Here is a 16,614-nt window from a genome sequence, read left to right as displayed (position 1 = left end):
TAACAAACTGACCCTGGAGCTGAAAATTAACTTTACCTAAAACAACCAAGATGATGTTGGTCAGACCACTGATGAAGATGGTGAAGACCACCAATTTGAAGATGACTGTCAGAGCTGACTGTGCTGTTTCTGCATGTAGAAACCCACCCCCACCCCCCACCACCACCATCACTTCTGTCTATAAAAGCTCTTGCCCTGCTGGTTGCCAGTAGAGGGTGGGAGTCAGCCTTTGGACAGACATCTGCCATCCTCTCTCCATTCCAGCTGCCAGCATCTGAAATAAAGTAAACTTTCCACCATCCTGGCCTGTTTACTGACTTTTGGGCAGCGAGTAGCCAGACCCCACATACCTTTTGGTAACAGATTTTGCAGCGAGCAGCCGGACCCCACCTCACTCTTTTGGTAACAAAGGGACATCACTACAGATACCACAACCATCAGAAGGAAAACAAGAGAACACAGCCTTGAACTTAGCTGTGTGCCCTGCACGTTCACATGTTAAAGCCCTGGTCCCACATCTGACTGTCCTGGAGATGGGTCTGCAAGGAGGCGATTAGGGTTAAATGGGGTCTTCCAGGTGGAACCCTGCACTGCCAGAACTGTTGGCCTCACAAGAAGAGGGAAAGAGAGGACAACACTCTTCACTATGTGGGAGCTAAGAAGCCCCTTCTCACCAGAAGTCAGGTCAGCAGGCACCTTGATCTTGGACTTCACAGCCACTGGAACTGTGAGAAATAAATCTTCATTATTCACAGGTGTTGTTTAAGCCACTGGGTCTGTGTTTTTTGTTATGGCAGTCCAGGGAGATTAAGGGGCGTCCCTGGTGGCTCAGATGGTAAAGAATCTGCCTGCAATGCAGGAGACCCGATTCAATCCCTGGGTCGGGAAGATCCCCTAGAGAAGGGAATGGCAATCCGCTCTTGCTTGGAGAATTCCATGGACAGAGAAGCCTGGCGGGCTACAGTCCATGGGGTTGCACGGAGTCGGACACGACTGAGCAATTAACACTGTCACTAAGGAGACTAAGACAAACACTCCCCCCACAGATTCAACAGTTTAGATGAAATGGACCAGTTTCCTGAACGACATAAACTACCAAACTCACTCAAGAAAAATAACCTGCTTAGCCTGTATCTACTCCTACAACAAACAAAAGCAAAAGCCCAGGTGGAGTCACTGGTGAAGTCTACCAATTTAAGGAAGAAACCATACAATTCTCTGCAAAAATCTAAAAATCAAATTTAAAACTGACAACTAATTTATTTAAGTTCAGCATTCCCTGATACCAAAACCAAAGATGTTTTGAGGAAACTATAGACAAAAATCATCTCTCATGAACACAGGCACAAAAATCTTCAATTAAATGTTAGCAAATGGGAACCAGAAATATATAAAGAGCACAACATATCACAAGTGAGGTTTGCTCAAGAAATTCAAGAAATTGAGTATAATTCACTTCATTTATGAACAAAAGAAAAAAATATATGGTCACCTCAACATATATAAAATGCATGAGGCCAAATTCATGTAGAATGATTTTTAAAACTCTCATTAAACTAGGAATAGAAGGAACTTAATTAACCTGATAAAGTGTTAGTCACTCACGTGTGTCCAACTCTTTTTGACCCCATGAATTGTAACTCGCCAGGCTCCTCTGTCCATGGAATTCTCCAGGCAACAGCACTGGAGTGGGTTGCCATTCCCTTCTCCAAGAGATCTTCCCAACCCAGGAATCGAACCCAGGTCTCCTGCATTGTAGGTGGATTCTTTACCACCTGAGCCATCAGAGAAGCCCAACCTGATAAAAGGCATCTACGAAAAGATGTACAGCTGACATCACACCCAAGAGTGAGAGACTGAATACATCCCCAGAGACCATGAAGACAAAGACGTCCTCTGTCATCATGCCCCTTAAATTTGGCTACGACAAATCTCTTATAATAACTGAGTTCAGCGAGGTCACAGAGAAAAAGGACAATATAGAAAAATCAACTGTATTTCCATACACTAGCAATGAACAACTGAATACAGATATTTAAAAAAACCATACCACTTACAATAGCATCAAAATAAAAATTAAATATTTAGATATTTCAAGAGGCTTAATATGTGTAACTGGGGCCCTAAAGAATAGGAGGACAAAGGAGGTGACAGAAGTAAGTAATAATAGCAGAAATTTGTCCAAACAATGAAAATTACAAACCTACAGATTCAAGAAGTCAATGTATCCCAAGCATAAGAAAGAGGAAAAAACTATACAAGGCACATCAAAATCAAATCACTCATAACCAGCAATAAAGAGGATAATCTTAGAAGCTGCCAGAGACCACAGTTTGGGCACAAAGAAACACAGGTGAGTGTGACCACAGACGCCTCCTGAGAAACACGGACGTGCAGGACACAGCGAGCCGCACCCTTAAAGCGCTGAAGAAAAAGGCATGAACGTAGAATTCCTGACACTGTGGAAATCACTGCGGAAAACTAAGGCTAAATAAAGACTTTTTCAGACATGAAAAAGCTGAAAGCATTCGTTGCCAGCTGACCCACACTATAAGAAATGTGAAAGAGTGTCTTCAGGCCAAAGGAAAATGATACCAGATGGAAACGTGGATCCGCAAATGAACAGAAAGCACAGGAAGTGGTAATGCACGGGTGAAAATGCGGGACCCTTCTTGCCACTTAAATGTCTGTGAAAGATAACTGACTGTTTAAAACAACGGCAACAGTGTGTTGCGGGGTTTACGACCTACGCTGATGAACCAGGCACCTACAGCACAGAGGCCAGGAGGGGGACGTGGCGGCGCCCGGCAGCGGCGGGACTCAGGGGACAGTCCCCAGGGACCCCGCGTGCCAGGCACCTGCCTGCTCCCAGGGCTGGGCCCTCCCGCACCTCTCCCCCGCAGTGAGCGCCGTGGGACACCCTTCACCACCAGGGGCTCCCGGCTCCCACACGTCCCCCCACCTGGGTGCTCCTGCCCTCCCATGCCAGGGGCCGAGAAACGGGGCGACCACCCCCACTCTCCTGGAGCCTGAGCCCCCACACCCACGTGAGGCCTCTGGGCACCTCCCGCAGTCCTGAGGACCCTTTTGAGCTCTCTTTTCACTGTTGCTGATACTTCTTTATATTAACTAAAGTCTCTCAATTTTAAAAAATTAAGTAAAAAAACACATAAAAAGCTGATTTTTAAAGTCTACACATTTTAGAGATACATATACGCTAACACCTGTGAAAGAATGACATGTCAGCGATTGTTTCTACTAATCTGGGGAGTAGGGTGGGGTTTATGCTGCTTGATGAATAAATTGGGCTCATTATAAAACTCTCCACTTTTGTAGAAGGTTTGAAAGCTTTCATAATAAAAGGACTTTAAAGGCGTTGAAGAGAGATGTGGCATAAGAATCAACATGTGTGGTCTATGGATTTTCAACAACGAGGCCATTCGATGGGGAAGAAGGGCCCCCTCAGCAAAAGATGCTGGACAACTGGACGTGCACTCACTGAAGGGCGGGGGACCCAGCCGCCAGCGACAAAAACCAGCCCGTTAGTTAAAGACCTGGGGGTGCGAGCTAAAACTGTAAAACTCTTGAAGGAAACATAATGCTATGTTCCTTTCAGCCTTAAATTTGGCAATGGATCCTTCACCAAAAGCACAAGTAAGAAAATAAAAATGAGATAAATAGAACTTCATCAAGATTTAAAACATGAACTTCAAAGGACACTATCAAGAAAGTGAAGAGACACTCACACAGAGAATATTAAGTATAAATCACATATCTGATAAAGTCTAGTATCCAGGCTATAAAAAGAACTCTTAAAACTCGACAACAAAAAGATAAACAACCTAATTAAAAATGAGCAAAGGACCTGAATAGATGTTTCTTCCTCAAAAAGCATACAAATGGTCAACAGGTACATAAAAAGATGCTCAACATCATGAGTCACTAGGGAAATACAAATCAAACCCACAATGAGATACCACTCCACACCCACGATGACGGCTATAATTTTTTTAAAAAGGAAAATGACAAATGTTGGTGAGGATGTAGGGAAAATGGGTCCCGAGTGCCTTGCTGATGGGAATAGATTTTCTATTCTACAGCTCCTGTAGAAAGCATTTCAGAATTTCCTCGAAAAGTGAAACACAGAGTCACTATACTATACCAGCAATTCCACTCCTAGCCCAAGAGAACTGAAAACATACGTTTAAACAAAATCTGGCACACAAATACTCAGAGCATCGTTATTCACCATAGCCAAAAAGCTGAAACAACCCAAATGCCCATCAGCTGATGAACAGATAAACAAAACGTGGTCCATCCACACTGTGGCCTACACTCAGCCGTAAGAAGAAGTGAAGCCCTAACGTCCCTGCAGCACGGATGCAACTTGGAAACACGATGCTACGGGCCGGGAGGCATGCCCACAGGGCACACATTGATTCCATGTAGAGGAAACGTCCAGAGAGGAGACGAGTGCCAGGGGCTGGAGGGAAAAAGAAGGGGGAGCGACTGCTTAAAGGATACGGCGTTTCCATTTGGGATGAAGAAAATGTTTTGGAATCAGAAGTGGTAGTTGCACAGCTTTGGCAATATACTCAATAAATACCACGGTACTATAAATTCTTTAATGGTCAATTTTATGTAATTGAATGTTACCATGCTAAAAACAAAGAACACAAATTTCTATATAAATAGAAATAAAATATCTGGAGTGGCAAAGAGGACCCAGTGGTGGCAGCGCTAGTGGGGTGTTCCTGGCAGGGGTGGGGTGGGCTGGGCTGGGGTGTTCCCGGCAGGGTTGGGGTGCTTTCTGGGCAGGGGGGCAGCTGCAGGGCTTGGGGGGGCAACAGCTGGCTTTGAGACTGCAGGGTGACAAGTCCGAGGAAACAAGAGCTCTGGAGACGGGCTGGGGTGGGTGAGTGGGGCCTGGTGGCCACAGGCTGGAGCAGGGATAGGTGGGCAGATGCTTGGGAAGTGTCCAGCCTTCTCAGCTCACCCGGAGCCACGGCCACCAGGCCTGCCCTTCTCTGGGAAGCCAGGTCAGAGCCTCGGGGGCTGGAATCCAGAGAGTGAAGTCGTGCCTTCTGAATTGCAAAGCCGCTTAATACCGGCAGGAGAGGACTGAGCCGCACCCAGACCGGGCTCAGCCTCAGGGGACACCAGGCAGGGATGCTCCCCCACACCCGAGAGGGGCCAGGCACTCAGAGACCCACTGAGCCCCGTCAAGACCCAAAGTGGGGGGGGGGGGGCTGACCTGCACCGGCCCCAGGAGACCCCTCCCCAGCACCACTATTCCCTAAACGAGCCCAAGGCTCGAACCAGCGGTGGCGCAGAGTGGGGGTGACAGGGAAGATGAGCCGGGGGGGACACATCGAGGGAGTGGTGCTGACCCCTTACTTCCCTCTGTACAAACCCCCTCCAGCAGCAGGACCTGAGATGGATCCAGGCTCCCCGGAGCAGCCCTTCCCCAGCGTGCACACAGCCAGGCCACAAAGTCCCAGGATGGCAAGGCCCTAAAAACACAAGTTACGGCAAAAAGCACCAGAGCAAACAAGCACACGCCAGGCACCCCGTCAGGGGCGGGAGAGGCACCCCGGGATGCCGCTGTTCCCAGGGAGAGCCTCGTCGTGCCCTAGGAATCCTCAACACGGGCTCCATTTTCCTGACCACTTGCACACTCTCCTCAAACAGATGCAGCCCTGGCGGGCCTGGATCATCCTCCCCGGAAACGCACCACCGAGCAGTGCGGGGCTGGCCCCCCGGAGCTCTGAGCCGACTGTGCTGCTCGGAGAAATCTGGGCTTTCCTAAGACCCTTTCATGGTAAAAATGATAGTTGTCCACTTCAGAAAATACACATAAGCAAAAAACAAAAATAAAAGAGCCTCCCACACCACAGAGCAGTGCCCATGGCTCCCGCCCAGCATGTGTGCCCCTGCGCACGCAGCTGCCCCACTCTGGGGCCAAATCAAGAGGGGGACAAAGCCCAAGGTCCAAGTCCAAGCTCTGCCCAGGACCACCCCGAAGTCCTCACCAGCACACAGACCACAGGCGCGGTCTGCTGGCCCCGGCGGCTGGAGCCAGCACAGACCACAACCCCCTGGGGGGGGCAGAAAGCCGCTCACCTGCCCACTAGTGGGTCCCGAGACCACCGGGATGGGGCTTGGGCCCAAGAGGCTGCAGAAGTCAGGCTGGAGGCCCTGATGGCGGACGCTGGGCGGAGACCGGCCAGGCTCAGGAGCCCGCCTCCGCCAGAGGCCCCTGGAGACGGCCGGGGTGGGCCAGGCCGCTGACCAGGCCGGGAGAGGTCCAGTCACGACTGTCGAGTACCCGGAGCGAGAGGGCAAGTGCCCAGGGCACGTCTCATGCCTCCCGTCTGCGCCCAGCCCCTCGAGGGTCAGAGCCTGCGGCTGGTCACACACAGGCCCCACGTGAGTTGCGGGGCAGCCACAGCTGGAGACCTGCTGGACGCTTCCAAGGGGGCAGCCTCCGGCCCCAGCCCCTCAGACCAACCGGGAGACAGATATAGGAACCCCGGGGCTATCCTCCCAAGGCCTCTGGCCTCTGACCGGTCACCTGCCCTGTGGGCAGCCCAGTGCCTCTCACAAAGTGCCCACAAGCTGGGGATTTTCCACCACTCAAAGTAAGACTTTAGGGAGAAAAATTTTCTTGGTGCCACTAACTGAAGCCCAGTGAATTCCTGGAACACATGCCTTCAGCCTTCTCGAGTGTGAGAACCAAGACTGGCACTCCCTGTCCGGAAGGAGGGGGCTGAGCTGCGCACCCCCAGCTCTGGGGCCCCCCACCCTCACCAGCTGCCCTGGGGAGGGCTCAGGGGTTCGGTTCCAAGTCTCCCCCCACCACCCCTAGCATCTGCCCGAAACATTTCCGAGGGAAACTGGGCCAAGAGCTAAGGGCAATCGGCCCAACTCTTCCAAAGCTGGGGGAGGGGGCTGTCTGACGCTCCCAGGTCGGAAACTGAGTGACCACAAGCAATGGAAGTGCACTGGAGTCCCTCGAAAGTTCTTGTTTTATTTTTAGGTGAGGAGCTGTCGGTTGGACTCCCGGGCCTGGAGACGTGAGGATGGGGTGAGTGGAGGGGGACCCTTGGGGAGATGGCTCTGCGCGCGGGTCTCCACCACGGAGACGGAGCCGCGGAGCGCGCCCGGGGCACTTACCCGGCCGGCGGGGCGCGGAGGCTCGGGCGCGCCCGCGGGAGGCGTCCGCCGGGACCGGGAGCTGTGTTGGCACGGCTGCCGGCGCTCGCATCTCAGGGACCAGGCGGCGGCTGCGGCCGCGAAAGGACAGCTCCACCCCGGCACGCGAGCCGCCCCGCCCCGAGACGGCCGAGCCCGGCGGCGGCAGGGGGCGCGCGCGTGCACCCCGCGCGGTCCTGGCCCCAGTCGGCTCGTGCATCCCCGCCCGGTGAGGTCCTGCCTTGCGCCCCTGTCTCTGTGGTCCTCCGAATCTGTGCACCCCGGTGAGGTCCTGCCCTGCGCCCCGCTCTCCCCGTGGTCCCCGGGTCCGAGTGAGCCACGGTGGGCTCGCGCCCTGTGTTTCTCGCGTCCTCGTGGAATCCTCAACGCTCTGTCGCCTCCAGGCTGCTCTGTGGCCCTCGAGGCCCCCATGCTCCCCGCGGGGAGCCCCGGACTCTCTATTCCTCGCCTCCAGTCGCGGCCCCCTTCCGCCCGCCAGCTGAGGCCGGTGCGCACCTAACCGCGGTGCGGAGGTGCAGGGTCCGAACTCCCCTGGCCGCTGGGTTCCGGCATCTGGATCAGAATGTGTAACGTGAGCATAGCATGTCCTGCTCTACCTGCTTCGGTGGGGTTATTGCTAAAAAGGCAAGAATAAGCCCTTACAAGAATAAGGGTCTTACAGTTTAAAATATTAATATAGTACTTTTAACCTTGCACCTTCCTGGAGGAAGTCTTGATCCGGGCTTTTCTGATTCACAGGAGCTAAGGCCTCCAGCCGACCCTTCCCATCTTTCCTGCTTCTCCTTCCCTCTCTTCCAACCGGACCCTCCCACCCTGCCTCCATCTTGGTGGACATGTCCAGACTTTGGAAGGCCCACTTCCCCTCACTGGGTTGGAGCTGCATACCTGACCCAGAGCCTCCCAGATACCCATGAACCTCACCTCACACCCTAGGCTCTCCACAAAGTCTGAAGGGTCTCAGGAGACCTCGGCCCAGGGGCCTCCTTGTGTTGCCGGGGCAATCCAGACCCTCCCAGGTCCCCAGGGAACCTCACACTGTCTTCATGCAAGCCCCAGCAACCCCCACCCCCACAGCCAGTCCTGATCCCACCCCTACCCAGAGCCCCAGGCCCATCCTGACCTCACAGACCACAGGCCCTTGGCACTTGCTCCTGCTCCAGGAAATCTCTTCTGCAGATACTGGCAGGGTTGGCACTATGATTCTGTCCTCAGAGAGAATATCCACCCCAGATCAAACCCTGCTATCTCCTCTACCTTTCACAGGGCTTATTCTTGCCTGAAATCACACAGATGTTTTTTTTGCTCCAGTGTCAAATAGGCAAACTCACCAGGTCTATTCACTTCTACCTGAGGAAAAACAGAGTCCCCAATGCAGAACAGGGACTCAAAGTGTCAGCTTTTATTATTCTTATTGTATATTACCTTTTGACATTGAGCAACATGCAGCTATGTGGCTGTATTTTTTAAGTAGTTAAAATCTGCTGCTGTATCTTGATCCGATTTTTGTGAAGTGCATTATGCACAGAAAAAATCTGGGTGCGTAACTCAGATTACAGGTGAACTTTCATTTTTTTTTCCTTGTTAAAAGTTCCACAATTTCTGATTATTTTGCAGAAGCACGGAGTACTTTTGAACTACTTTCATTGTTTTTCCTTTTTGTTAAAAAGAAAGAGTAAGCATGTGTAAGACGTTGTGAGGATACATCTTGGATGGCAGGGGTAATGGGGTCCCCTCTGTGAAGGCCAGGCCTATAGGGGGCCGTCAGAGCAGGATGGAGGGTGGAGACCCCTGGGTGGGTGCCCGGAGGACGCGGAGCTTTGTAGACAGAGCCCTGCACCCCCTGTGTCCCCTTCGAGCCTGCTGCCCTGGCATCATTCCTACCCACCCACCAGCCCCTTGGGGAGCCCGCCTGAGTGAGACGCCTCAGTGCTTCTTGCTGCCTCTTCCCGGGCCGCCCCCGTGCGAGTGCAGAAGCCAGTGTCCACGCCCCGCCCCCAGCCACCCCGCCTTAAGCCTGTAGGCTGCGCCTGCCCCAGAGCCCGCGGCCTCTGCAGACCTGGAGGCCGTCACTGGGACTGGACACAAACAGGGCACCCCTCCTAGGGCGGTGCCCCCTCTGAAGTCCCAGGGACTCAGGGTGACCCCCTTAGTGATAGCCGCTGGGTGCCATTCCCACCAGGGCGAAGGTGGCTCCGGGCCTCCCCGGCAGTGTTCTCAGGAGCTCAGCGGGGCACAGTCCACACCGAGAGTGCGACGCACGACAGTTTGTGGGCGCCCTGTTTTATTCACCATCATGACCACTCTGTGGAGAAGGAAATGGTAACCCACTCCAGTGTTCTCGCCTGGAGAATCCCATGCACAGAGGAGCCTGGCAGGCTGCAGTCGGTGGGGTCGCAGAGTCAGACACGACTGAGAGACTGAGCATCGTGACCACCCTGCCCACTGCCCCCCACAGTTTCCCTCTGGGGCTGCGACTCGGGTGGGGTTCTCTTCAGAACCTGCCCTCCCTCTGCACTCGGGAACCCCAACTGTAAATAGGCTCCAGGTTGCTGAGTCTGCCCCCTCTCCCCGCCCTCCTTGCCCCGGCAAGGAAGGTCCAACCAGCCGGGGACAAATTCCTCTTGCCTGGATCATTTGTCCTCCTAGGGTGAGAGGGCAGCCACCACCTGGCAGGGAAGAGGCTTGGAAAAGAGACCATCCCCGGTGCCTTCTCTGCTCACGGGGTGTACGCGTCCGCGCTCCAGCCTTGCCATCCTGGGAGGCGGGTGACGTGACTGCTACGCGAGCCTGACTGCCATCCCTGCTGTGCCCACCTGCCCTCCCCCAGGGTTCACCGGCCTGCTCCAACCCCTCACCCTGCCCCCAGACAGCCAAGGCCTCCTCAGGGTCAGACAGGGGTATGCGGTCACTCTGCAGGTGCCCAGCCAGGAGCCAAGCCACATGGGCCCGGGGGACAGCGTGCTGCCCAAGCAGCCCTCGTTCAGGGCGGCGCTTTCTCTGTCCCCGCGCGAGGGGGGACCCGGAGTGCCTCAGTGCCCCCCACCGCCTGAGGCCCATCCCCGAGTGTGCCTCGCTGAGTGTGTCCCGGGTCCACTGCACAGCCAGGCAGGGCTTCCCGCCCCAGGGCACAGAGCAGACGAGCGACTGTGCCCTCCGGCCTGGCGGGGGTCAGGACCCCCAGGAACCCTGCTTGTGAACAGGGTGCAGCCAAGCCCCTCAGGCTCTGCCCTCCCCTCCTCTTGCTCCAGGGGCTTCGCAGGCACTGTTCCTTCTGAGTGGAATGCTGTCCGGCATTTCCTTCAGCTTCAGGCAGAGGCCACCCCTACCTCCCTCACTCCCCACATTGGGTTTTTTTGTTGAGGGGGCAGGCAGCAGGAATTTTCATCTATTAACTTCATCCCTAACCCTAACCTGCTACAGCCTCACAGCCCAGAAGCAGCCACTGTGGGGGCAGAAGGGCGGGGGAAGGGGAGGGAGTGGGAAGGAGGAGGGGGAGGAGGGAAGGGGGAGGGGGGAGGGAGGGGATAGGCTAGGGGGAGGTTGGAGGGGGAGGGTGGGGAGGAGGGAAGGGGAGTGGGGAGGAGGGAAGGGGGAGGGGGGAGGGAGGGGATAGGCGAGACGGAGGTTGGAGGGGGAGGGTGGGGAGGAGGGAAGGGGAGTGGGGAGGAGAGGAGAGGGGGAGGGGAGAGAGAGGAGCGAGGGGCGAGGGACGGGGCGGGGGAGGAGGGAAGGACGGGCAGCTCACTACAGCTACTTCCTTTCTTGCACAACCGGTCCCCACGAACAATGACTCACTTGGCTTTCTTTGAACCTGCCGTGTCCCCCACATCCTTTGGTGTCCGAGAAGCTAGCCTTCCGCAGCCTGTGAGTCAGGCCGCCTCAGCCCCCGCCTCCGCCCCGCCGGGCCCCCCTTGGGGCTCTGTCTACCGGGGACCCAGCCCCTTCTCCATCTGGGCTGTGGAGCATCCTGCAGGAGCTTCCCAGTTCGAGGAACGTGGGGGACCTTCTCAGAAACTGTCCTGTTGGGCTGAGGGCGGCTCCCCCAGAGTTCCCTGCTCCTGTCTGCGCCGCTGCTCCCCTGCGGTCCTCCCGAATGCACCTTATCTCTGGAAAGGCCCTTTTCTGTTCTGAATTTCTATTCCCCACAGTTTGCTCTTTTCTCTAGCTTTTTCCCTTCCAGATGTTCTACTTCCATTCTGTATCATTTCTTTGAACAGGAGTGGTTCTTTTCTGATGGATGCGATGTCTTCGGTCGTCTCTGAGGCCTTGGACAGCAGGAGTTCTGAGCTGTTTCCTCAGGTCCTTGCTCTGCCCTCTTACAGATGCCGAGTGAACCATCCCGCGCTTCTCACCAAGGGAGGCACTGCTCGAGGTGGGCAGAGCGCTGGGCCTGTTGGGCAGTGCATACCTGTGGGCACATCTCAGGGGGTGGGTCCTGCTCAAGGGTGGAGGGGCTCCCTGTTCAGGGAACCCTCAGTGCCCCCCTTCCCCTGCCCCTGCCCTCCTGAGCCTCCCCAGGCTCTCAGGAGACTGTCAGCTTTTCCCTGGAATTTGCCCTTCCTGCGTTCTTGGGGCAGACATTTACCTCTGTGTTTCTGTGCATTGTTTGAAGACAATTTCAATGAGACCTCATTACTGGAAGCTAGTCTGAACCTATATGAGCCAGGTGAGGGCCCAGCACAGCTGGCCTGGAGGGGGACCTGGTGGGAAGAGTGGCTGGGTCCGATGGGCACCCTGTGCACCCACCTCTGCACGAACAGAGGAGGGCCAGAGCATCCTTCCGCCAAATCCCAGCCTAAGCACCACTGACCACATGACCTCGGCCAAATTATGGGTCCTCTCTGAGCCTTGCCTTTCTCATCTGTAAAACAGTTAAGTATAGACCAACGAAACGGAGAGCCCAGAAATAAACCCTCACACTATGGTCAGGGATGCTTGGCAAGGGTGATGTCTTTGCTTTTTAATACACTGTCTAGGTTTGTCACAACTTTCCTGCCAAGAAGCAAGTGTCTTCTAATTTCATGGCTGCAGTCATCATCCGTAGTGATTTTAGAGCCAAGAAGAAGAAATCTGATCATTGCTCCCACCTTTTCCCCTTCTATTTGTCATGAAGTGATGGGACCAGATGCCATGATCTTACTTTTTTTAATATTGAGTTTTGAGTTGGCTTTTTCACAGATCACTAGGGAAATGCAAATAAAAACCACAAATAAGATACTATCTCACACTTATTAGGACGGCTACTGTCAAAACATTCTTTAGTTGCTACAGTTCAGTTCAGTTCAGTTTCTCAGTCAGGCCCTCTCTTTGCGACCCCGTGGACTGCAGCCACCAGGCTTCCCTGTCCATCACCAACTCCCAGAGTTTACTCAATCTCATGTCCATTGAGTCGGTGATGCCATCAACCATCTTATCCTCTGTTGTCCCCTTCTTCTGCTGCCTTCAATCTTTTCCAGCATCAGGGTCTTTTCAAATGAGTCAGTTCTTTGCACCAGGTGGCCAAAGTATTGAGTATCAGCTTCAGCATCAGTCCCTCCAATGAACACCCAGGACTGATCTCCTTTAGGATGGACTGGTTGGATCTCCTTACAGTTCAAGGGACTCTCAAGAGTCTTCTCCAACACCACAGTTCAAAAGCATCAATTCTTTGGTGCTCAGCTTTCTTCACAGTCCAACTCTCACATCCATACATGACCACTGGAAAAACCATAGCCTTGACTAGACAGACATTTGTTGGCAAAGTAATGTCTCTGCTTTTTAATATGCTGCCTAGGTTGGCCATAGCTTTTATTCCAAGGACCAAGTGTCTTTGAATTTCATGGCTGCAGTCACCATCTGCAGTGATTTTGGAGTCCAAAAAATAAAATCTGCCACTGTTTCCACTGTTTTCCCACCTATTTCCAATGAAGTGATGGGACCAGATGCCATGATCTTAGTTTTCTGAACGTTGAGTTTTAAGCCAGCTTTTTCACTCTCCTCTTTCACTTTCATCAAGAGGCTCTTCAGTTCCTCTTCACTTTCTGCCATAAGGGTGATGTCATCTGCATATCTGAGGTTATTGATATTTCTCCCAGAAATCTTGATTCCAGCTTGTGCTTCATCCAGCCTGGCATTTCCCATGATGTACTCTGCATATAAGTTCAATAAGCAGGGTGACAATATACAGCTTTGACATATTCCTTACCCTATTTGGAATGAGTCTGTTGTTCCATGTCCAGTTTTAACTATTGCTTCTTGACTTGCATACAAGTTTCTCAGGAGGCAGGTAAGGTGGTCTAGTATTCCCAGCTCTTGAAGAATTTTTCAGTTTGTTGTAATCCACACAGTCAAAGGTTTTGGCATAGTCAATAAAGCAGAAGTAGATGTTTTTCTGGAACTCTCTTGCTTTTTTGATGATCCAATAGATGTGGGCAATTTGATCTCTGGTTCCTCTGCCTTTTCTAAACCCAGCTTGAACATCTGGAAGTTCACAGTTCATGTACTGTTGAAACCTGGCTTGGATAATTTTGAGCGTTGCTTTACTAGCGTGTGAAATGAGTGCAATTGTGTGGTAGTTTGAGCATTCTTTGGCATTGCCTTTCTTTGGGATTGGAATGAAAACTGACATTTTCCAGTCCTGTGGCCACTGCTGAGTTTTCCAAATTTGCTGGCATATTGAGTGTAGCACTTTCACAGCATCATCTTTTAAGATTTGAAATAGCTCAACTGGAATTCCATCACCTCCACTAGCTTTGTTCATAGTGATGCTTCCTAAGGCCCACTTGACTTCACATTCCAGGATGTCTGGCTCTGGGTAAGTGATCACACTATCATGATTATCTGGGTGGTGAAGATCTTTTTTGTACAGTTCTTCTGTGTTTTCTTGCCACCTCTTCTTAATATCTTCCGCTTCTGTTAGGTCCACAGAATATCTGTCTTTTATTGTGCCCATCTTTGCATGAAAAGTTCCCTTTGTGTCTCTAATTTTCTTGAAGAGATTTCTAGTCTTTCCCATTCTATTGTTTTCCTCTATTTCTTTGCATTGATCACTAAGAAAGGCTTTCTTATCTCTCCTTGCTATTCTTTGGAATGCAGCACTCAAATAGGTATATCTTTCCTTTTCTCCTTTGCCTTTAGTTTCTCTTCTTTTCATAGCTGTTTGTAAGGCCTTCTCAGACAGCCATTTTGCTTTTTTGTGTTTCTTTTTCTTGGGGATGGTCTTGATCACTGCCTTCTATACAATGTCACAAACCTCTGTCCATTGTTCTTCAGACACTCTGTCTATCAGGTCTAATCCCTTGAATCTATTTGTCACTTCCAATGTATAGTCATAAGGGATTTGATTTAGGTCATACCTGAACGGTCTAGTGGTTTTCCCTACTTTCTTCAATTTAAGTCTGAATTTGGCAATAAGGAGTTCATGATCTGAGTCACACTCAGCTCCTGGTCTTGTTTTTACTGACTGTATAGAGCTTCTCCATCTTTGAAGAAAACACTTAGTCGTGTCAAACTCTTTATGACCCCATGAAATGCAGCACACCAAGCTTCCCTGTCCTTCATTATCTCCTGAAGTTTGCTTAAATTCATGTTCATCAAGTCGGTGATGCCATCCAATCATCTCATCCTCTGTCACCCCCTTCTCCTTCTGCCTTCAATTTTCCCCAGCATCAGGGCCTTTCCCAATGAGTTGGCTCTTTGCATCAGGTAGCCAAAGTATTGAAGCTTCAGCATCAGTCCTTCCAATGAATAATCAGGGTTGATTTCCTTTATGAATGACATCACAGTAATCGAAGTAGATGCCCCAACCACTAATGCCAAAGAAGCTGAAATTGAACAGTTCTATGAAGACCTACATACAAGACCTTATAGAACTAACACCAAAAACCAGTCAAAACATAAAAGTTGGCAAAACATAAATGTTGCAAGATATGGAGAAAGTGGAGCTCTTGGCCACTGTGGGTGGGAATGTAAAATGGTGCAGTCAAGTGGAAAACAGGATGGAAGTCCCTCAAAAAATTAAACATAGATCTACCATATAATCCACCACCTCTGGGGATAGAACTGAAAGAACTGAAAGCACAGTCTCCAGGAGGAACCTGTCCACCCAGGTTCACAGCAGCATGTTCACGACAGCCAAGAGCTGGAAGCAGCTCGAGTGTTCATCAGCAGATGAGGGATGATCACACAGTGGTCCATTCATACAACAGGCAATTATTCAGCCTTAAAAAGGAAGGAGATTCTAAGACAGGCTCCAGCATGGGTGAGGTTTGAGGACCTGGTGCTCATCGACGTGCAGGAGTCCCAGGAGGACAGACCCTGCAGGACTCGCTCACACAGGGGCCCAGAGGAGTCGGGCTCCTGGGACAGGGGGTGGTGGGCGGGGGTGGGGCGTTGGTGTTCACGGGGACAGCGCCCCGGCTTCACAGATCGGAGAGTCACACGGAAGGTAGTGTGAGACTGCACAGCACTGCGTGCACTTCATACCGGTGAGCTGTGCACTTAAAACTGGTTAAAATGGTAAACTTTCTGTTATGTATATTTTAACCATCACACAACAGGTAAGAATCTCTGCCTTTACCCATTTTCCCAAGAGGTACGTTCAGACTCACACAGGCTGGCTTCCTGGGGCCTCCAGCCTGGACACCGATGAAATCCTCACGTGTGCCCTGGCACACTTTCACGCTCACAGTCATCCTCACAATTGCCCTTAAGGGGAGGCGCAGTGATGCAGCCACACCGCACACTGCTCCTCACATCAGCTCCGCCTGCAGCCCCCGACCCCCCACCCTGGGCCCCCGCCTGCTCCCCCGTTGACCAGGCTCACCTGGACTGCGCAGGTGACTCCCCCAGCTGGCTGTGGGGACGAGTGGTGACCAGGGTGGTGGCCGGACGACCACCTTCTTCGTGGAGAACTGGGCTTGGAAGCTAGGTGAGAACGGCGGCATCTCAGGCACATCCGTCGTGTTCCTGGGAGTCAGACACGGAGCTGGGTCATCAGCTCATGACACCCGTGGGGAAGGAGCGCGAGAGAAGGCAGCCAGGGACGGGCCGAGTGGCCAGGCAGGCCGCAGATGGCCCGGCCCCCTGCACGCCCCGTCCCAAGCCTCCCCTCCCCTCCCCTTCCCCCCACCCCTCCCCGCTACGAGGCTGGGCCGGCCTCCCGCAGCCCTTCCTCTGCCCCATCCCCGAACTGACTCTCAGGGGCCCTGGGCCGGCCTGAGCGTGAAGCATCCTGACAAAGAAAAAGCCCCAGAGCTGTTTCCACCCTCATGACGGGTGCCCTGATCCCTCGGGTTTCTCTGTTGCTTCTGCAAATTCCACGCCTGCCGTCAGAGCTCGGGTCTGGGTGAGACCCAGGGTCAGGCGGCCTTCCAGGCGGCACAGCACCGCCCCCGTGTGGCCGACTGGGGCTGAGACCAG

At 52.8% G+C, this 16,614-nt stretch overlaps 1 protein-coding gene across 1 annotated transcript in view; it reads right to left on the bottom strand.

Moving 5' to 3' along the window:
- Window positions 1–7,287, bottom strand: part of AHRR (aryl hydrocarbon receptor repressor) — an 89,559-nt gene extending 82,272 nt beyond the window's left edge. Inside the window, exon 1 of the mRNA XM_065905292.1 lies at window positions 7,177–7,287. Coding sequence (XP_065761364.1) covers window positions 7,177–7,267 — 91 coding nt within the window. The 5' untranslated portion in view covers window positions 7,268–7,287. The remainder of the gene's footprint in view (window positions 1–7,176) is intronic.
- Between the last annotated feature and the right edge of the window lie 9,327 nt (window positions 7,288–16,614).

This window comes from Muntiacus reevesi, chromosome 14 (assembly GCF_963930625.1).
Source record: "Muntiacus reevesi chromosome 14, mMunRee1.1, whole genome shotgun sequence".
NCBI classification, from domain to species: Eukaryota; Metazoa; Chordata; class Mammalia; order Artiodactyla; family Cervidae; genus Muntiacus; species Muntiacus reevesi.
The sequence above is the reverse complement of the archived record's forward strand: the minus strand, read 5'-3'. Positions and strand labels throughout refer to the sequence as shown.